General features: G+C 45.3%; 1 protein-coding gene across 1 annotated transcript in view; it reads right to left on the bottom strand.

Annotated features, from left to right (window-relative positions):
- The window catches only part of LOC121577288, a 24,585-nt gene extending 3,005 nt beyond the window's left edge, over positions 1 to 21,580 (bottom strand). The window contains exons 1-5 of the mRNA XM_041891054.1: positions 21,296 to 21,580; positions 20,706 to 20,871; positions 10,172 to 10,307; positions 2,554 to 2,743; positions 272 to 442 (exon numbers count right to left, since the gene is read on the bottom strand). Coding sequence (XP_041746988.1) covers positions 272 to 442; positions 2,554 to 2,743; positions 10,172 to 10,307; positions 20,706 to 20,849 — 641 coding nt within the window. The 5' untranslated portion in view covers positions 20,850 to 20,871; positions 21,296 to 21,580. The remainder of the gene's footprint in view (positions 1 to 271; positions 443 to 2,553; positions 2,744 to 10,171; positions 10,308 to 20,705; positions 20,872 to 21,295) is intronic.
- Positions 21,581 to 21,656: the final 76 nt, after the last annotated feature.

Here is a 21,656-nt window from a genome sequence, read left to right as displayed (position 1 = left end):
TGTTCCCTATCCTAACTGGGTAATTGTGTTTAAGGGCATTGCCTGTGTGGTCTTGAGGCTAAAACATTCAGTTTATTATGTCCTACTTGAGTCATAAAAATGTGGGTTCAAATAGAATGTTGAACACATGGTTTATACAGTACCCATTTTTCATACTTTATCATTTTCCTCCGTTACATTTTGACTGTAATCTTTTTCATTTTAGCACAGTACTGTATGTCCCTTTGTATCTGATATATTGCACCTGTCCTCATTTCATACTGCTACTCACAATGTCTTTAATTTGTACGATGCAGCCCCTACGATGAGTGACTCAGCTCCAACGGCTGTGGGCAGGATCTGTTGGTCGTCTCCCGGAGCCTCTCTCTGTGCCCTCCGCTCCCGTGCCCTGGCCAGGAACTCCTCCAGCCCCGTACAGAAGGTCTCCCACGCAGACGCAAACCTGCAGGGATGGAACACTGCACAGTTTAGACTCACAGAGATGGACTGACTCTGCCAAATAATCCTCCTACCATAAGAGGAATAAAGGTATAGCTAGGTAATAAGACGCTTATAAGACACTCTTAGAAGCTAGGCCTAAGAGAACTGACACAATGAAGACAACTGACACTATGAAATACAGACTATTAGAAACGCTAATGAGACACACTGAGGCACACAAGATAGTAAACAAAACACTACAAGGTTTTTCATTACAAAACACAACCCGATATGTAGCCATGTCTCCGACAATCAATCTGCAAAATAGTGTCTACACACACTGCATTGAATTTCAGGGTTCTATATTATAATGCTTTCATGCTCTGAGAGCTCTGAGCGGTAGTGTTTCAGCTCTCTGGGACATCACCTTATCCTTTGTGGTGTTTCAGTGCTCTTTAATAGAGTAACCTCACACTGATCGGTATGGGTTTGTTTCTGCCTATGATAATGCCGTACTACAGGCAGGAACTGGGCAGTGGGTGTTTTTATATGGGCTCTCCCTTACAGGAAATGTAATCTCCAAAGCATCAGTGCTGATGGTAGTAGCACAGAGTTTCTAAACCCAGAGGCGCAACATCGTGAGACTTCCGGGAAAGCTTGCGAAACAGACCAAACAGATCATGCCGGGGTTTGGGGTTTGAGAAGTCAATGAGAGAAGATAAATATTATTCCTTAGTTGTTCATTTTCTTGAAATCTAAAGGCACAACCTAGATTCGAGCCAATGTCTTAAGTAGTTGAACATGTTATTACTCCAACCTCGTGAAAGTGACAAACTGACACGTTTTAATTTTTGTGAAAAACAACTTTATATCGAAGGAGTGCCTTTGATTTGACGGCCTGCACATGCGCAGTTCGGCGCGAGACGACCGTTAGACCCGATGACGTGTTTCTACGCATGAGCTTAGCTAGCCAACGTCGCCATGACATCGCCTACAAGTGTGATTGGGGATTTCTATTGGAGATCAGTTTTAGCCTATCTTCATACTGTACTGTCTTTGGTAGTAGGGTCTTATCTGCTCTACTTCAGGGGTGGGCTAAGCTCTAGGCAGACAAGTGAGAGCACTTGGCTGACAGCAGTGTCAGCCTTGGGAGTGGATATTCTCACAGCCCCGTAATCTCATTATCTTTAATAGAGTAGCTCTTGTTAGCCAGGTCTAGCCTTGGGTTTACTTTGCCCTCATTTGTCATTCATGTCCATTAGAATCACATCAAAAGGCAGTGACACAACCAGTTTTCCACGTTGATTCAACCATATAATATATATGTTTTTGTTTCATTGATGTGTAAACAATGTTGATTCAACACATTTAAATGACTATCTTTAAACAAAACGTATATTGTATGTCTGCCATGCCCTGCTATTCCAGAGCAGGGGTTCTGGTAGCCCCTTTTGTTTGTAAGTGTCTTTCAGCCCATCCCATCTAGGCACCATCCCATCTAGGCACCATCCTATCCTCTCAGCTTTATGGTTCCCCTGAGGATCCACCTTTATACTGTATTCATCTATCTGTGGGACTGATGAACTAATAGAGTTGTCTGGAAATGGATTGCCACAGAGCATTATTTATTAATACTTGGTGGTCACTTCAACCCTTTATTGAGACCAATAAATATAATTGCCATGGTACTCACTGCGGAAATGCATTTGTAAATCCCTTATTTCATTCATTCATTCATTCATTCATTTGTTCATTCTCTATTTTGTTAGTTCGTTCATTCGTTTGTCTTAAATGCTTGAATTGTTTAGGGATTACTGCAGGGTTTCCCAAACTCGGTCCTAGGGACTCCAAGTGGGGCACATTTTGTTTTTTGCCCTAGCACTACACAGCTGATTCAAATAATCAACTAATCATCAAGCTTTGATAATTTGAATCAGCTGTGTAGTGTTAGGGCAAAAGATCCATCATGTATTAGTGTGAGCTCATGGATCAGCATCATTGAAAGAGCAGTACATCATACCAAGAATACCAAGAAGAGCTTTGAGAATTCAGGAGTGCTACAGTACCATGAGCCAATGTAACAGTGGGTCAGCGGCAGTGCAATGTGATGCATGAGTTACTGTAGTACTGTACCTGGGCTCTGTGCCCTCCTTGCCTTCTTCATGCTCATCAGAGCTGTCTGAACTGTCTTCTGATTCACTGAACACTTGGAGGTATCGCCCCTCTGATTCTCTATGCCCATTTACCACTGCAGGGACAGGGGAGCTCACAGGTTCCCCTCGAAAACTGGGCGGTGTTCTGCTTCTGTACTCTCCTAAAACATCTGGAGAGAGACGAGCAGGGAAAGAGAGAGAGAGAGAGAGAGAGAGAGAGCGAGAGAGGAGCAGGGGGAGAGAGAGGGGAGCAGGGGGAGAGAGAGAGAGAGAGAGAGAGAGAGAGAGAGAGAGAGAGAGAGAGAGAGAGAGAGAGAGAGAGAGAGAGAGAGAGAGAGAGAGAGAGAGAGAGAGAGAGAGAGAGAGAGAGAGAGAGAGAGAGAGAGAGAGAGAGAAGAGCAGGGAGAGAGAGAGAGAGAGAGAGAGGAGCAGGGGGGAGAGAGAGAGAGAGAGAGGGGAGCAGGGGGAGAGAGAGAGGGGAGCAGAGGGAGAGAGAGAGGGGAGCAGGGAGAGAGAGATAAACACTCAAATCTAAAAAGAATTCAAGACAAGAAGGGATGAACAACAACTTTATTCAATCAGAATAGAAAAAAAAGTAACTTTGCGCCTCACATTAAGAAGTTTTGACTCTCGCTAGCTAGCTACACAACAAAAACCTAGCCAGCAGGCTAACAAGCCAGCCAGAAAATTGAGCTAGAACAAACCTAGCAAGGGGAGTTAATACAACTGAGTAAATCAAAAAGAAGCACGGAATCTAACTTTAAACATATCTTCTGTTTTTGTGTGCGAAGATTTTTCACTATTTTTTATGGTTTTTGAGCTAAACAGGAGCCAGCTAGCAACAGCAGCAGATAAACAAAACTGGTTGCCATGGCAACGGTGCAGCAGAACAGAGCAGCAGCAGCAGTAGTAGCAGAGCCCACAGGCAACATGTCCCCACTCCCCCTCAGCGCTGAGTCCATTCTCTACCCCCAGAGGTCAAAAATGACACAACGAGGAAAGCTTTTAAACAGAATCTACTAAAGGGGAGGCCAGAAACCCTTTTCACAGACCTCTACAAAAACGGTGATGTGAGTAATCTCATCTTTCTCACAGACCAGCCAAATGCATGGCACTCAGCAGTCTGCTCTCACTACCCATCCATAAGGAAAGAGGGAATCTGTAATGGGTGGAAGCTGAAAGTCAAAGAGACAGACGACCCTGACAGCACCATGATAACAATCAACCTCTACAAGACTGGGACTGTCATGGTGCAAGGTAACCTTAGGCTGTTTGAAACAGACTTTCAGACCATTAAGGAGAGAGCAGAGAGAGAGAAGGACACCACCAGTGACATGCCCTCCCACAAGACAAACTCCACCAGCACCACCCTCACCCCCACTATCCCCACCCAAAAAGGCTCATCCAGCACATCTCTTCCCACCATAGTGGAGGACACGCCCCAGGAGGAGAGCGACCCCCTCAGTGCAGAGCAGGCTCAGGCCCTCCTCATCACCATGGCCATGAGGGATCAGTTCACCAAACTGGAGGGGGAGGTGGTCCTGCTCAGGGAGAGTGTGAGCAAACAGCAACCAGACATCCACACCTTAGAGGAGCTCCTAACCAAGGTGCGGACAGAGCAGGACAGCAGCCTTGCAACACAGCTGCAAGAAGTTCAGCAAGAGAGAGACGGACTCAAGAGAGAGCTGGCTGATCTAACAAAGGTGAGAGAGCTCCAAAAAGACAGGCAGAGCAGTAATAACGAGCTGACCACACTAAGAGACGAGCTGCAAGAGAGAAAGAGAACAGAGGACAGGCTGCAGGAGCAGCTAGATCACCACTCTATGACCTGCCTTCACACAGCAGAGGAGCCCACCTCAACCAGCCAGGCCTCCCCAGCCCTGCCGGCTGCATGCCTCCCCCCAGCCCACAGAACAGCCTCCCACTGACAGCGGCACCGGCACAGACCAGCCACACCCCAGCTCCAACACCCACCAGCCCCAACTCTACCCCCTCCAGTCCAGAAGAAACACTGGCTGAGATTGTCCTGTTGATGGACTCAAATGGGAAGTTTGTTCAGGAGAATAAACTTTTCCCTAGACACAAAATGAGAAAGGTGTGGTGCCCAACAACGCAAAGTGCCATGGCACTGCTTGATAAGGCCCAGCTTGGGTCGCCAAGCCACATAATCATACACACCGGAAGCAACGACCTGCGTGCTCAGCAGGAGAGGGTGGCGACTTCACTACGGGGAGTGATTGAGAAGGCCTCCGCAATCTTCCCCAACTCAAGGATCATGGTGTAAACCCTTCTACAGAGGAAGGACTTCCACCCTGCCACAATCCAAATAATAAATGCCAGCCTCTCCCGAGACTGTGCCTTGCGACTCAATGTACACCTGGCCCACCATCCCACCCTCAATCTGGACTGTCTATGACCATGTTCACCTGTACAGGGAGACAGTCCCCATCCTTGCCAAGACTCTCAAGGACGTCGCTTTAAACCGCAGCCCGACCTCTCCACCCAGGAACAGCGGAGCAACATTCACCCCGCCGAGATCACAGAGACAACACCCCGGACCAGCACCCTGGACCCCCCAGCCACGGCCATGGCCACAGCACCACCAACCTCAATGCCCACCACAGCCAGCGCAGCACAGCCCACCCCAGCCCAGCTTCAGACCCACCCAGACGAGACCTAACACCCCCCTCCCCCCACCGCAGTCCCACACCTGGAGGAGCCACAGCCCGGCAGGCAGAGCTATGCACAAGTTGTGAGAGGAGCAACTGGCCCAGCCCCCACCAACGAAATGAGTGACATCAAACAAATGCTGAATCTACTATGCTCTTTTATGATAGGCCGCGGGTCATGGTAAGATGAGCACAAGAACTCCACCATCCTCACACTACATCCACCCAAGTGGCATGACACAAATGCTATCTTAAATGATAAACAAATCACATTTGCATAATAAGAGTTTACGTTAATTGAAAAATCCTATTTTAATAGTTCTTGTTGGATTGTGAGTGTTTATCTCATTTTGAAGGTAAAGAAAAAACAGTTATGAAATCTTTTTACATTGCATGTTGGAATTTACAAGGATTGAAGTCCTCTGCTTTTGGGCTAAAGAGCAGAAACCCAGAATTCCTTAAAGAAATTGATGATGTTGATATTGTAGTATTACAGGAAACATGGTGCAGAGGTGATGTTTCCACTGGCTGTCCACTAGGTTATAGGGAGATAATCGTACCATCCACCAAATTAAAAGGAATCACACAGGGCAGAGACTCAGGGGGAATGCTAATATGGTATAAATCTGAACTAACTAATTCAATCGAATTGATCAAAACAGGAGAATTCTTTATCTGGCTAAAAATCAACAAGGAGGCTATCTTAACAGATAAAAACGTCTTCCTCTGTGCTACATACATTCCCCCCTCAGAGTCACCCTACTTCAATGAAGAGAGTTTCTCCATTCTAGAGGGGGAGATTAGTCACTTTCAGGCCCAAGGCAATGTGCTGGTCTGTGGAGACCTGAATGCTAGAACAGCAGAAGAACTAGACACTATTAACAGTCATGGGGACAAACACCTACCAGGAAGCAACAACCTTTCCCTCCCCACATACCCCCCCAGAAACAACTATGACAAAGTGAAAAACAAAAATGGAGTACAGCTCCTGAAGCTCTGTCGAACACTGGGTCTGTACATAGTCAATGGTAGGCTAAGAGGGGACTCTTTCGGTAGGTACACCTACAGCCTTTGGCAGCAGTACTGTAGACTACTTCATCACCGACCTCAACCCAGAGTCTCTCAGAGCCTTCACAGTCAGCCCACTAACACCTCTCTCAGACCACAGTAAAATCACAGTGTTTCTGAGAAGAGCAGAACCCAACCATGAAGCATCACGGCCCAATAAATGACATGGTACTAAACAGACCTATAGATGGAGTGCAAACAGTACAGAAATCTACCAAAAAGCAATTAGTAGCCAAAAAATACAATCTCTCCTGGACAACTTTTTAGCCTTAACATTCTCCTACAGCAATGAAGGTGTACATTTGGCCGTTTGTAACATAAACTTTATATTTGACAAATTAGCCTCCTTGGCTAATCTAAAGAAACATAAGAGCAAACCAAAAATAATAGATAATGAAAAATTGTTTGATAATGATTGCAAAAATCTAAGAAAGTCATTGAGAAATATATCTAATCAAAAACACAGAGACCCAGACAACAAAAATATATGCCTTCAATATCGGGAAACACTGAAGCAATACAAACACACCCTAAGAACAAAAAAGGAACAGCACATTAGAAATCAGCTGGATATAATTGAGGAATCCATAGAATCAAACCACTTCTGGGAGAATTTGAATAAATTAAACAAACCTCATAATAAGGAATTGGCTATCCAAAATGGGGATATGTGGAGAAATCCTTTGCAAACCTCTAAAGCAATATAACAAAGAGCCCAGAACAACAAGATGTACAAGAAAAATTACAAATCCTTGAATCAGCAGTCAAAGGCTATCAGAATCCTGTGGATACCCCAATTACAGAACAATAATTATTGGAAAAACTTTGCACTCTCCAACCCAAAAAGGCCTGTGGGGCTGATGCTATTTTAAATGAAATGATCAAATATACAGACCACAAATTCAAATTGGCTATACTCAAACTCTTCAACATTATCCTAACTCCAGATATTTTCCCCGATATTTGGAACCAAGGATTGCTCACAACAATCTATAGAAATTTAGACAAATTTGACCCAAATAATTATAGAGGAATTTGCGTTAACAGCAACTTGGGGAAAATTCTCTGCAGTATCATAAACAGCAGACTACATCATTTCCTGGATGAACACAACGTCCTAAGCAGAAGCCAGATGGATTTTTAAAAAATGATCGTACAACAGACCACATTTACACCCTCCACACTCTAATTGACAAACAAGTAAACCAAAACAAAGGCAAAATCAACTTGTGTTTTGTAGACTTCAAGAAAGCATTTGATTCAATTTGGCACAAATGTCTTTTTTTTTAACAAACTAATAGAAAGTGGTATTGGAGGAAAAACATATTATGTTATTAAATCAATGTACACTAAAAACAAATGTGCGGTTAAAATCGGCAACAAGCAAACAGACTTATTCTCTCAGGGATGTGGAGTAAAACAGGGCTGTCCAATAAGTCCAACACTATTTAACATCTACATTATTGAATTGGCAAAAACATTTGAATAATCGGCAGCACCTGGTCTCACCCTACACAACACTGAAATCAAGTGTCTGCTGTACGCAGATGACCTGGTGCTACTGTCTCCCACGAAGGAGGGGTTACAGCATCATCTAGATCATCTGCACAGGTTCTGTCAGACCTGGGCTCTGACCGTTAATCTAAAAAAATACTAATATAATGAAATTCCTTTCACATGGCTGTGAACGAGCTGAGAGACAAAGCAAGAAGAGCATTCTATGCCATTAAAAGGAATATTAAAATCGAACTTCCAATTAGAATCTGGCTAAAAATGTTCCAATCCGTTATAGAACCAATTGCTCTATATGGCAGCGAAGTATGGGGTCCACTCTCTAATACTGAATTTACCAAATGGGACAAACATCCAATCGAAATACTGCATGCAGAGTTTTGCAAGACTGTATTGCAAGTGCAAAAAAAAAACTCTAAATAACGCATGTAGAGCAGAATTGGGCAGGGGGAGAGAGAGAGAGAGAAAGTGAGAGAGAGAGAGAGAGAGGCAGGGGAGAGAGAGGGCCAGGGGGAGAGAAAGAGAGGGGCAGGGGGAGAGAGAGATAGAGATAGAGAGAGAGAGAGAGAGAGAGAGAGAGAGAGAGAGAGAGAGAGAGAGAGAGAGAGCAGGGGAGAGAGAGAGAGAGAGAGAGAGAGAGAGAGAGAGAGAGAGAGAGAGAGAGAGAGAGAGAGAGAGAGAGAGAGAGAGAGAAGAGCAGAGAGAGAGAGAGAGAAGAGCAGGGAGAGAGAGAGATAGAGAGAGAGAGAGAGAGGCAGGGAGAGAGAGGAGCAGGGGTGAGAGAGATGAGCAGGGAAAGAGAGAGAGAGGATCAGGGGGAGAGAGAGCGAGAGAGAGAGAGAGAGAGAGAGAGAGGAGCAGGGGGAGAGAGAGAGAAGAGCAGGGGGAGAGTGAGAGAGAGAGGGGAGCAGGGGAGAGAAAGAGAGGGGCAGGGGAGAGAGAGAGAGAGAGCAGAGCAGGGGGAGAGTGAGAGAGGCAGGGGGAGAGAGAGAGGAGCAGGGGGGGAGACAGGGGAGCAGGGGAGGGAGAGAGAGTGAGAGAGCATCAGGGGGAGAGAGAGAGAGCGTGGAGCAGGAAGAGAGAGAGAGGAGCAGAGAGAGAGAGAGAGAGAGAGAGAGAGAGAGAGAGAGAGAGAGAGAGAGAGAGAGAGAGGGGCAGGGGAAGAGAGAGAGAGAGAGAGGCAGGGGGAGAGAGAGAGGGGAGCAGGGGGAGAGACAGGGGAGCAGGAAGGAGAGAGAGAAGAGCAGGGTGAGAGAGAGAGAGAGAGAGAGAGAGAGAGAGAGCAGAGGGAGAGAGAGAGAGAGAGAGAGAGAGAGAGAGAGAGAGAGAGAGAGAGAGAGGAGCAGGGGGAGAGAGGGGAGAGAGGGGAGCAGGAGGGGAGAGAGATGAGCAGGGAAAGAGAGAGAGGATCAGGGGGAGAGAGAACGAGAGAGAGAGAGAGAGAGAGAGAGAGAGAGAGAGAGAGGAGCAGGGGGAGAGAGAGAGAGAGAGGGGAGCAGGGGGAGAGAGGGGAGCAGGAGGGGAGAGAGTGAGCAGGGAAAGAGAGAGAGGATCAGGGGGAGAGAGAACGAGAGAGAGAGCGAGAGCGAGACAGAGAGAGAAGAGCAGGGAGAGAGAGAGAGAGAGAGAGAGAGAGAGAGAAGGGGAGCAGGGGGAGAGAGGGGAGCAGAAGGGGAGAGAGATGAGCAGGGAAAGAGAGAGAGGATCAGGGGGAGAGAAAACGAGAGAGAGAGAGAGAGAGAGAGAGAGAGAGAGAGAGAGAGAGAGAGAGAGAGAGAGAGAGAGAGAGAGAGAGAGAGAGAGAGAGAGAGAGGGAGAGAGAGAGAGAGAGAGAGCGGGTAGCAGGAGAGAGAGAGGGAGCAGTGGAAAGAGCGAGGGCAGGGGAGAGAAGAAGAGAGAGAGAGAGAGAGAGAGAGAGAGAGAGAGAGAGAGAGAGAGAGAGAGAGAGAGAATAGGGAGAGAGAGAGGCAGGGGAGAGAGAGGCAGGGGACAGAGAGAGAGAGAGGCAGGGGAGAGAGAGAGAGAAGAGCAGGGGGAGAGAGAGAGAGAGAGAGAGAGAGAGAGAGAGAGAGAGAGAGAGAGAGAGAGAGAGAGAGAGAGAGAGAGAGAGAGGCAGGGAGAGAGGCAGGGAGAGAGAGGAGCAGGGTGAGAGAGAGGGCAGCAGGGGGGAGAGAGATGAGCAGGGAAAAAGAGAGAGAGGATCAGGGGGAGAGAGAGCGAGAGAGAGAGAGAGAGAGAGAGAGAGAGGGAGCAGGGGAGAGAGAAAATGAGGCAGTGGGAGAGAGAGAGATGTCTATATCCAACTTTAACTGTGTGAATAATAACTATACTGTAGAAAATCAAGTATACCTGACTGTTGCCTGAGAAGGATAATAGTGTACGATCCATGGCTGTGTACCGTGTCATGGACGTCTCGAGAGCCAACATCAGGAAGAGACACATCAATCAGAGCAACCACTGAATGCAGGATATCCGTATTATCTACCTATGGAAAACACACACACACACACACACACACACACACACACACACACACATAAGAGTACTGTTACAAAACATATCATAGTCATTCGGAAACAGGAATGAAGAAATAGCCATGGCCATATCCCACCCTTCCAAGACGCAGAGATTTTGCAGGATTTGAAAGCATAATCAACAATGAGAGTTCTGAGACAAGTGAAGGCCAAAGGCAGGAGGAATATTACTGATGATGATATGACAAAATGCAAAAAATCTGCATCTGTACAGACAGGGTCATGAAGGGGAGAAAGAGCCAGCGGAATTGGAGGTGGAAAAGGGGAGGAAAGATGGAATATCATAATGAAAACTGAAGTACAGTGCATTCGGAAAGTGTTCAGACCCTTCCCTTTTTCCACATTTTGTTACGTTACAGCCTTATTCTAAAATGGATTAAATAAATAAAAATGCTCATCAATCTAAACACAATTCCCCATAATGACAAAGTGAAAACAGGTTTTTTGACATTTTTGCAAATTTCTAAAAAATAAAACAGAAATAGCTTATTTACATAAGTATTCAGACTCTTTGCTATGAGACTCGAAATTGAGCTCAGGCGCATCCTGTTTCCATTGATCATCCTTGAGATGTTTCTACAACTTGATTGGACATGACTTGGAAAGGCACACACCTGTCTATATACGGTCCCACAATTGACAGTGCATGTCAGAGCAAAAACCAAGCCCTGAGGTCGAAGGAATTGTGCGTAGAGCTCCGAGACAGGATTGTGTCGAGGCACAGATCTGGGGAAAGGTACCAAAAAATGTCTGCAGCAATGAAGGTCCCCAAGAACACAGTGGCCTCCATCATTCTTAAATGGAAGAAGTTTGGAACCACCAAGACTCTTCCTAGAGCTGGCCGCCCGGCCAAACTGAGCAATCGGGGGACAAGGGCCTTGGTCAGGGAGGTGACCCAATGGTCACTCTGACAGAGCTCCAGAGTTCTCTGTTGGAGAACCTTCCAGAAGGACAACCATCTCTGCAGTACTCCACCAATCAGGCATTTATGGTAGAGTGGCCAGACGGAAGCCACTCCTCAGTAAAAGGCACATGGCAGTCCGCTTGGAGTTTGCCAAAAGGCACCTAAAGAACTCTCAGAGCATGAGAAACAATATTCTCTGGTCTGAGGAAACCAAGATTGAACTCTTTGTCCTGAATGCCAAGCGTCACGTCTGGAGGAAACCTGGCACCATCCCTACGGTGAAGCATGTTGGTGATAGCATCATGCTGCGGGGATGTTTTTCAGCGGCAAGGACTGGGAGACTAGTCAGGATCGAGGGAAAGATGAATGGAGCAAAGTACAAAGAGATCCTTGATGAAAACCAGCTCCAGGGCGCTCAGGACCTCGGACTGTGTGCCAAGCTTGTAGCGTCATACCCAAGAAGACTCAAGGCTGTAATCGCTGCCAAAGGAGCTTCAACAAAGTACTGAGTAAAGGATCTGAATACTTATGTAAATGTGATATTTCCGGGGGTTTTTTATACATTTGCAAAAATTTCTAAAAACCTGTTTTTGCTTTGTCATTATGGGGTATTGTGTGTAGATTGACGAGGGAAAAAAACAATTTAATACATTTTTAATAAGGCTGTAATGTAACAAAATGTGGATAAAGTCAAGGGGTCTGAATACTTTCAGAATGCACTGTATGAAAGCAAGGAAATGAAATGGGTGATGAGAAAAAGAAAGATGAGAGATGATGGGAGAAGGTATGTGTGTGGAAAATTGTCCCTCGTACATTTTTTCGTTTACGTATTTAATACATTTCGGGTCCAGAAGATGCATCTGTTCATTCTCCAAATTCTGTCGCTAAGTGTATTTTCTATTGGTGTAATTAAACATGATACCGGAGAATGATCCGATATCACTATTTCATGAATTTTTGAATCCAGTAAATTGTTGAGTGTCACGTTCGTTCATAGACGGGACGGACCAAGGCGCAGCGTGATATGCATACATGTTTATTATACCGAATAAACACAACGACAAAACAACAAACCAAATGAAACGTGAAGTCCAAGGTAGACACAAACAACATACCTTACACGGAACAAGATCCCACAACCCACTAGTGCCAATAGGGTGCCTAAGTATGGTCCCCAATCAGAGACAACGAGCTACAGCTGCCTCTGATTGGGAACCACACCGGCCAACATAGATCTACACATAATAGAACTACAACATAGAATATATATAACAAAGAATATACACACCCTGACTCAACATATAAGAGTCCCCTGAGTCAGGGCGTGACAGTTGAGTGCATTTTTGGAAATAAATGTGCCTTTTTTATTACTACATCTGTCAATCTTATCAAATGTATAATTTAGGTCACCTGCTAAAATAATAGTTCCTGTCTGGATTTGTTCTAATATAGCTTGAAATATATCTGAAAACATCAGATTTACCCCTGGTGGGCTATACAATGAAATCAATGTGTATTTTTCACCATATAGGGTACAATTCAACATTATAAAATGGCCTTCTTGGTCCATGTGCTGGGATATTAGGGAAAATGGGGTTTTGTTATTTATCAGGATGCCTACACCTCTGCTGTTACTACAGTAGGTGGCAGCATAGGCCTCTCCAACCCTGCTCCTCTTTAAATGTTCAATTTCTATTTTTTTTTATGTAACTTGCAAGAAAACCACATCTGCTGACAATCTCTTTAAGTGTTCGAGAACCATATACTTTTTCTCCATTCATGGAGCCCGTGCACATTCCATGTGATAAGTTGGATTTTGTTGGTCTTTACTTGTATAGAATCAAAGTTAACCTTCTCCTTAACCTAATCTGTTCCGTCTATCATTGAAGAACCAAGTAAAACCTTTTAGCAGACATTACATATGAGGGCGGTGGGCATTCTATAAAATGGGAGGATCCTAGTACAAATACATAGTTATAGTATACATTACATAGATAGAGCATGTGGGCATGTGGGTTGAGCATACATTTAACAAAAAACACACACAAAAAAAAAAGAAGAAAAGTATGCCTTTGTACTTGAGGCGCTATGCCTTTTTAGGGCTTTTTAGCGCCGACTCCTCTCCTAATGTACCAAAACTGTGGATACATACATTGTACATACAGTGGGGAAAAAAAGTATTTAGTCAGCCACCAATTGTGCAAGTTCTCACACTTAAAAAGATGAGAGAGGCCTGTAATTTTCATAATAGGTACACGTCAACTATGACAGACAAATTGAGAAAAAAATATCCAGAAAATCACATTGTAGGATTTTTTATGAATTTATTTGCAAATTATGGTGGAAAATAAGTATTTGGTCACCTACAAACAAGCAACATTTCTGGCTCTCACAGACCTGTAACTTCTTCTTTAAGAGGCTCCTCTGTCCTCCACTCGTTACCTGTATTAATGGCACCTGTTTGAACTTGTTATCAGTATAAAAGACACCTGTCCACAACCTCAAACAGTCACACTCAAAACTCCACTATGGCCAAGACCAAAGAGCTGTCAAAGGACACCAGAAACAAAATTGTAGACCTGCACCAGGCTGGGAAGACTGAATCTGCAATAGGTAAGCAGCTTGGTTTGAAGAAATCAACTGTGGGAGCAATTATTAGGAAATGGAAGACATACAAGACCACTGATAATCTCCCTCGATCTGGGGCTCCACGCAAGATCTCACCCCGTGGGGTCAAAATGATCACAAGAACGGTGAGCAAAAATCCCAGAACCACACGGGGGGACCTAGTGAATGACACTGCAGAGAGCTGGGACCCAATTAACAAAGCCTACCATCAGTAACACACTACGCCGCCAGGGACTCAAATCCTGCAGTGCAAGACGTGTCCCCCTGCTTAAGCCAGTACATGTCCAGGCCCGTCTGAAGTTTGCTAGAGTGCATTTGGATGATCCAGAAGAGGATTGGGAGAATGTCATATGGTCAGATGAAACCAAAATATAACTTTTTGGTAAAAACTCAACTCGCCGTGTTTGGAGGACAAAGAATGCTGAGTTGCATCCAAAGAACACCATACCTACTGTGAAGCATGGGGGTGGAAACATCATGCTTTGGGGCTGTTTTTCTGCAAAGGGACCAGGACGACTGATCCGTGTAAAGGAAAGAATGAATGGGGCCATGTATCGTGATATTTTGAGTGAAAACCTCCTTCCATCAGCAAGGGCATTGAAGATGAAACGTGGCTGGGTCTTTCAGCATGACAATGATCCATAGAAAATCTTTGGAGGGAGTTGAAAGTCTGTGTTGCCCAGCGACAGCCCCAAAACATCACTGCTCTAGAGGAGATCTGCATGGAGGAATGGGCCAAAATACCAGCAACAGTGTGTGAAAACCTTGTGAAGACTTACAGAAAACGTTTGACCTGTGTCATTGCCAACAAAGGGTATATAACAAAGTATTGAGAAACTTTTGTTATTGACCAAATACTTCTTTTCCACCATAATTTGCAAATAAATTCATAAAAATCCTACAATGTGATTTTCTGGAATTTTTTTCTCATTTTGTCTGTCATAGTTGACGTGTACCTATGATGAAAATTACAGGCGTCTCTCATCTTTTTAAGTGGGAGAACTTGCACAATTGGTGGCTGACTAAATACTTTTTTTCCCCACTGTACATTATACATACATTTGAAGAAAAACTGCCACTTAAGTACTGTGGATTGTTTTTATTACCTTATAAATTAAATTAAAGTATAGTGGCTGTTGGGGGTCTACTTGGGGTGAGTGGGTCCTCCGAAAGACTGAAATGGGATAAGTGGAGGCCCCACACACACCTCAGAGAAGTGTCTGATGCTCTCCCAGTCACCCCATCCCAATCCCCCAGATATAGACCCTCTCCATTCTCACCAATAACCACCAATAAAATACATATTTTCCAGATGTTGAAATCAGGTAAATTTTTGGTTCTAAATGAAAGTTGAAAATACGTATTTTCTAGACTTTGAAATCAGGTTAATTTTCCATTCTGAATGAAAGCTGAAAATACGTAATTTATAGACGTCTATGTTTGGACCAAATCAAGGCCAGTCCGGACTGCAACAAATCTGAACCAAACACAGACGTCTAATGTTTGGGCCAAATCAAGGCTGGTCCAGACCGGTCCAAATCTGAAGCAAACATAGACATCTATGACTGGTTCATATTTGGTACAGAACGGTCCAGACAGGACCAAAAAAACTGGGGTGTAGCCTACAGTGTCGGCCTGAAATTGAATTTTCTGAATGCCCATCTATGTGGTAGGCCTAACGCTTCTAAAACACACAAAAAATACAGCCTACAGTGTCAGCCACAATGGAATTTTATGAATGCTTTGTAAAACAGGCAGTTGCATTGGCTTTTTTAGTCCTGATTCCTGTGACTAATTATTTTGGCTATTTAAGCTCTGAATATCAGCTACCCAACTTTATCTGGAGTTATCCTGAGCCTATTTGCAATGAGAATCAACGTCTTTACACAGTGGGACATTTTTTGCTATGATCAGCTCGTTACAAATTGACAGATACAAACTTGAAACCACTGATCATGACATTTTAGCCCACAGGGTGAAACTCCCGGACAGCAGTTGTTGAGTAGCCTGATGGTCCATTCCATATTGTCTATTTTACTTTGACCTGTCCTGTTTTTAGGATATGGTGTTTGTTAACATGTCAGCACATGTTTTATTTGATTGGGAGCCAGGTTAGGCTACTTAGTCGGAGAAATGTGCATGATGTAAAAAGTATCTGTCTCATTACATTGTCATACATCTAGGCTACAGAAAAGGCCACATACTCATTCTACCATAGGCTATATCTGCTACATGGTTTATGTTAGATTATTTTTTTATGGGACGTTGGTGGATCGCCACAGCATGGACAGGGGCACTGGGAATGGACTGGCAAAATATTTTGCGCCCCTGCCTTTGACAAAGTGGGCACAGCTTATAACAGGGCAGCATTAGTGCTTACCTAAAAAGCCCATATTCCACTGGTTGAGAGAAATTGACATTGTTTTTGGGCAGAATCATGTCATGTTTCATGTGTTGGAAAATGCCGCCCTCGTCAATCTGCCGCCATAGACAGCCGTCTAATCCTGCCTAATGGGTGGGCCAGCCCTGTGTGTGTGTGAGTGTGTGTCTGTGTGTGTGTGTGTGTGTGTGTGTGTGTGTGTGTGTGTGTGTGTGTGTGTGTGTGTGTGTGTGTGTCAAATCAAATCAAATTATATTTGTCACATGCGCCGAATACAACAGGTGTAGACCTTACTGTGAAATGCTTACTTACGAGCCCTTAACCAATAATGCAGTTCAAGAAATAGAGTTCAGAAAAGATCAATGTAAATAGTCTGGGTGGCCATTTTATTAATTGTTCAGCAGGCTTATGGCTTGGGGGTACAAGCTGTCAAGGAGCCTTTTGGACCTAGACATGGCACTCCGGTACCCCTTGCCGTGCGGTAGCAGAGAGAACAGTCTATGACTTGGGTGACTGGGGTCTTCAACAATTTTTGGGGGTTTCCTCTGACACTGCCTAGTATATAGGTCCTGGATGGCAGGAAGCTTGGCCCCAGTGATGTACTGGGCAGTACACACTACCCTCTGTAGCGCCTTACGGTCGGATGCCGAGCAGTTGCCATACCAAGCGGTGACGGTCAGGATGCTCTTGATGGTGCAGCTGTATAACTTTTTGAGGATCTGGGGACCCATGCCAAATCTTTTCAGTCTCCTGAGGGGTAAAAGGTGTTGTCGTGCCCTCTTCATGACTGTCTTGGTGTGTTTGGACCATGATGGTTTGTTGGTGATGTGGACACCAAGGAACTTGAAACTCTCAACCCGCTCCACTACAGCCCCGTCGATGTGAATGGGGGTTCGGCCCTCCTTTTCCTGTAGTCCACGATCAGCTCCTTTGTCTTGCTCACGTTGAGGGAGAGGTTGTTGTCCTGGCACAACACTGCCAGGTCTCTGACCTCCTCCCTATAGATTGTCTCATCATTGTCTGTGATCAGGCCTACCACTGTTGTGTCATCAGCAAACGTAATGATTGTGTTGGAGTTGTGCTTGGCCACGCAGTCGTGGGTGAACAGGGAGTACAGGAGGGGACTAAGCACACACCCCTGAGGGGCCACTGTGTTGAGGATCAGCGTGGCAGATGTGTTGTTGCCTACCCTTACCAACTGTGGGCGGCAGGTCAGGAAGTCCAGGATCCAGTTGTAGAGGGAGGTATTTAGTCCCAAGGTCCTTAGCTTAGTGAAGAGTTTTGTGGGCACTACGTTGTTGAACACTGAGCTGTAGTCAATGAACAGCATTCTCACATAAGTGTTCCTTTTGACCAGGTGGCGATTGAGATTGCATCATCTGTGGATATGTTGGGGCAGTATGCGAATTGGAGTGGGTCTAGGGTTTCCGGGATGGGTCTAGGGTCTCTCTCCCTCTCTCCCGGAGAGTGGGTCTAGGGTCTCTCTCCCTCTCCCTCCCATCCCAGAGGACCTGAGCCCTGGGACCATGCCTCAGGACTACCTGGCCTGATGACTCCTTGCTGTCCCCAGTACACCTGGTCGTGCTGCTGCTCCAGTTTCCACTTCTGCCTGCGGCTATGGAACCCTGACTTGTTCACCGGACGTGCTACCTTGTCCCAAACCTGCTGTTTTCAACTCTCTCTCTCTACCGCACCTGCTATTTCAACCTCTAAATGCCGGCTATGAAAAGCCAAGTGACATTTACTCCTGATGTACTGACCTGTTGCAACCTCTACAACCACTGTGATTATTATTTGACCCTGCTGGTCATCTATGAATGTTTTAACATCTTGGAGAAAAATCTGGCCTTAATGGCCATGTACTGTTATAATCTCCAGCCGGCACAGCCAGAAGGGGACTGGCCTTTCTAGGGAGTTTTTCCTAGCCACCGTGCTTCTACATCTGCATTGCTTGCTGTTTGGGGTTTTAGGCTGGGTTTCTGTATAGCACTTTGTGACATCTGCTGATGTAAAAAGGGCTTTATAAATAACATTTGATTGATTGATGACCAGCCTTTCAAAGCACTTCATGGCTACCGACGTGAGTGCTACAGGGCGGTAGTCATTTAGGCAGGTTACCTTCACTTTCTTGGGCACATGGACTATGGTGGTCTGCTTGAAACGTAGGTATTACAGACTCGGTCAGAGCGAGGTTGAAAATGTCAGTGAAGACACTTGCCAGTTGGTCCGCGCATGCTCGGAGTACACGTCCTGGTAATCCGTCTGGCCCTGCAGCCTTGTGAATGTTGACCTGTTTAAAGGTCTTGCTCACATTGGCTACAGAGAGCGTGATCACTCAGTCGTCCGGAACAACTTGTGCTCTCATGCATGCTTCAGCGTTGCGTGCCTCGAAGCAAGCATAAAAGGCATTTAGCTCGTCTGGTAGGCTCGCATCACTGGGCACCTTGCGGCTGGGTTTCCCTTTGTAGTCTGTAATAGTTTGCAAGCCCTGCCACATCCAATGAGCGTCAGAGCCGGTGTAGTAGGATTCAATCTTAGTCCTGTATTGATGCTTTGCCTGTTTGATGGTCTGAGGGCATAGTGGTATTTCTTATAAGCATCCGGATGAAGGCAGTTCTAGCCTTTAGCTCGGTGCGGATGTTGCCTGTAATCCATGGCTTCTGGTTGGGATATGTACGTACGGTCACTGTGGGGATGACGTCGTCGATGCACTAATTGATGAAGCCAGTGACTGAGGTGGTATACTCCTCAATGCCATTGGATGAATCCCGGAACATATTCCAGTCTGTGCTAGCAAAACAGTCCTGTAGCGTAGCATCCGCGTCATCTGACCACTTCCGTATTGAGCGAGTCACTGGCGCTTCCTGCTTTAGTGTTTTTGTTGTAAGCAGGAATCAGGAGGATAGAGTTATGGTCAGACTTGCCACATGGAGGGCAAGGGAGAGCTTGGTATGTGTCTCTGTGTGTGGAGTAAAGGTGGTCTAGAGTTTTTTTCCCTCTGGTTGCACGTGACATGCTAGTAGAAATTAGGTAAAACTGATTTAAGTTTGCCTACATTAAAGTAACCGGCCACTAGGAGCTTCGCTTCTGGATGAGCATTTTCTTGTTTGCTTATGGCCTTATACAGCTCGTTGACTGCGGTCTTACCGCCGGCATTGGTTTGTGGTGGTAAATAGACGCCTACGAAAAATATAGATGAAAACTCTCTTGGTAGATAGTGTGGTCTACAGTTTATCATGAGGTACTCTACCTCAGGCGAGCAATACCTTGAGACTTCCTTAATATTAGACATCGCGCACCAGCTGTTATTGACAAATAGACACACACCCCCACCCCTTGTCTTACCAAACGCAGTTGTTCTGTCCAGCCAAATCTATATTATCCATGTCGTCGTTCAGCCACGACTCGGTGAAACATAAGATATTACAGTTTTTAATGTCCCGTTGGTAGGATAGTCTCGAACGGAGATCATCCAGTTTATTTTCCAGTAATTGCACGTTGGCCAATAGAACGAATGGTAGAGGCGGGTTACCCACTCGCCGACAAATTCTAACATGGCACCCCGATCTCCACCCCCTGTATTTCCGTATTTTCTTCACATGAATGACAGGGATTTGGGCCTGGTCCCGGAGAAGCAGTATATCCTTCGCGTCGGACTCATTAAAGAAAACATCTTCGTCCAGTTTGAGGTGGGAAATCGCTGTTCTGATATCCAGAAGCTCTTTTCGGTCATAAGAGACGGTAGCAGCAACATTATGTACAAAATAAGTTACAAACAATGCGAAAAAACACACAAGATAGCACAGTTGGTTAGGAGCCCGTAAAACGGCAGCCATCCCCTCCAGCGCCATTATGTACAATGTGTGTGTGTGTGTGTGTGCTTGTGTGCACTCTCTCTCTTTCTCCCCCCTTTCTTTCCTGTGCTACTGCAGCTATTGCAATCATTTGTTTAGTCATCTACAGTGGATTCGCAACAAATTAACTTAACAGCTGAAGATAGATTCAGTATGTCTATGAATAGGATGAGGGCAAACCACAAACAGTAACACATGCACTCGACCCACACACATACGCATGAGAATACAGACTTGGCTACACGACCATACAGTATCTTCTGATGACAGAAGGGCAGTTTTTCTATATGTTGCATCTTGGTTGCTCAGCAACACACCCTTTGGCAGAGCCAGGCATTACTGTCATGTTTAGTGGTCCCAGAAAAGTAGATGCATTTGGACTGCACTCTATAATTCATCTGATGCCTGTGAGAGGAATTAATCATAGAGTCTCTGGGTATGATGAGACCTCTGTTGTTTCCAGCAGAAGAGGGGTGCTATGGCAGGGAGGGGATGGATAGAGATACACACAATATCTTCAATGTGATTGAGGTATATGTCTAGAAGGTGGAAGGGTGCGGGGAGTGGATGGGGTTGCTTGTACCTGTGGAACGAGCTCAGGGGCATCACTGGTTCCCAGCAGCTCGTGGAAGTGAACTTTGATGGGTTGGGCAGTGAAGTTACCCCTGCTGCCATCTATTTTGGGCTTGAATTTCACTGTGTGGAGATGGACCACACAACCATCCATATTCACAGGCTCTTCATTTACCCTGCAGGAATTACAAAAAATACCTGCCATGTTATCATTCAAGTTGAAGCTTAGCTAACAGCTTGCCTGGTCTCCCAGATCTTTTGCCATTTCTGACAATGACCATGGGAATTAGCAACGCATCACAACACAGATCTGTGACCACTGGCTATCTAACATTGTTTTCTAGCTAGCTAGCTACACTGTGTGCTACGAGCTATATCACTTACCTGCCTGTTGCTGTTAGCCTACAAAATCGCCACTGTTATGTTATGGTAACTATGGAAACTGTATTGACCAACTGTGCCTTCTGGAAATTAAAGTCTTATACATTTTACACAGCAAAAATATGGTAAAGAATCGAACTAGAATCTCATTGAGAAGTGTAATGCTAGGTTGAAGATGGGATTTTTGAGCCTTTAATTGTTGAAGATGTATTTGTTTACCTAGTTGTAAACTGGGAACTGGGAGCTCGGAAATCTCCGACTTCCGACTTCAGTGCGTTCAAGTCAACTGGGACCTCGGGAAAAAAACGAGCTCCAACTGGGAGAAAATGTTTTGGACGGTTATCCAACTCGGAATTTCAAGTCGAAACTTGGGCATCTTTCTAGAGCTCCGACTTTCCGCCCTGGAGATCACTGAAGCCATGATTTGACCTAGTTTTTTTTTCCGAGTTGCTAGTTGTCTTGAAAGCACCATATCACACAAAAAGCTTTCCCCAACAAACACAAGAGTGGTCGTCATGAGAGGTTGCAAGGTTTGTCTCTTTGCCTTGCGATTGGCTGTGGTCGTTATGAAAAGGGTGTG

The sequence above is a fragment of the Coregonus clupeaformis genome, chromosome 29 (genome assembly GCF_020615455.1).
Source record: "Coregonus clupeaformis isolate EN_2021a chromosome 29, ASM2061545v1, whole genome shotgun sequence".
NCBI classification, from domain to species: Eukaryota; Metazoa; Chordata; class Actinopteri; order Salmoniformes; family Salmonidae; genus Coregonus; species Coregonus clupeaformis.
Note: the sequence above shows the minus strand (reverse complement) of the source record. Positions and strands in the feature narration are given on the sequence as shown.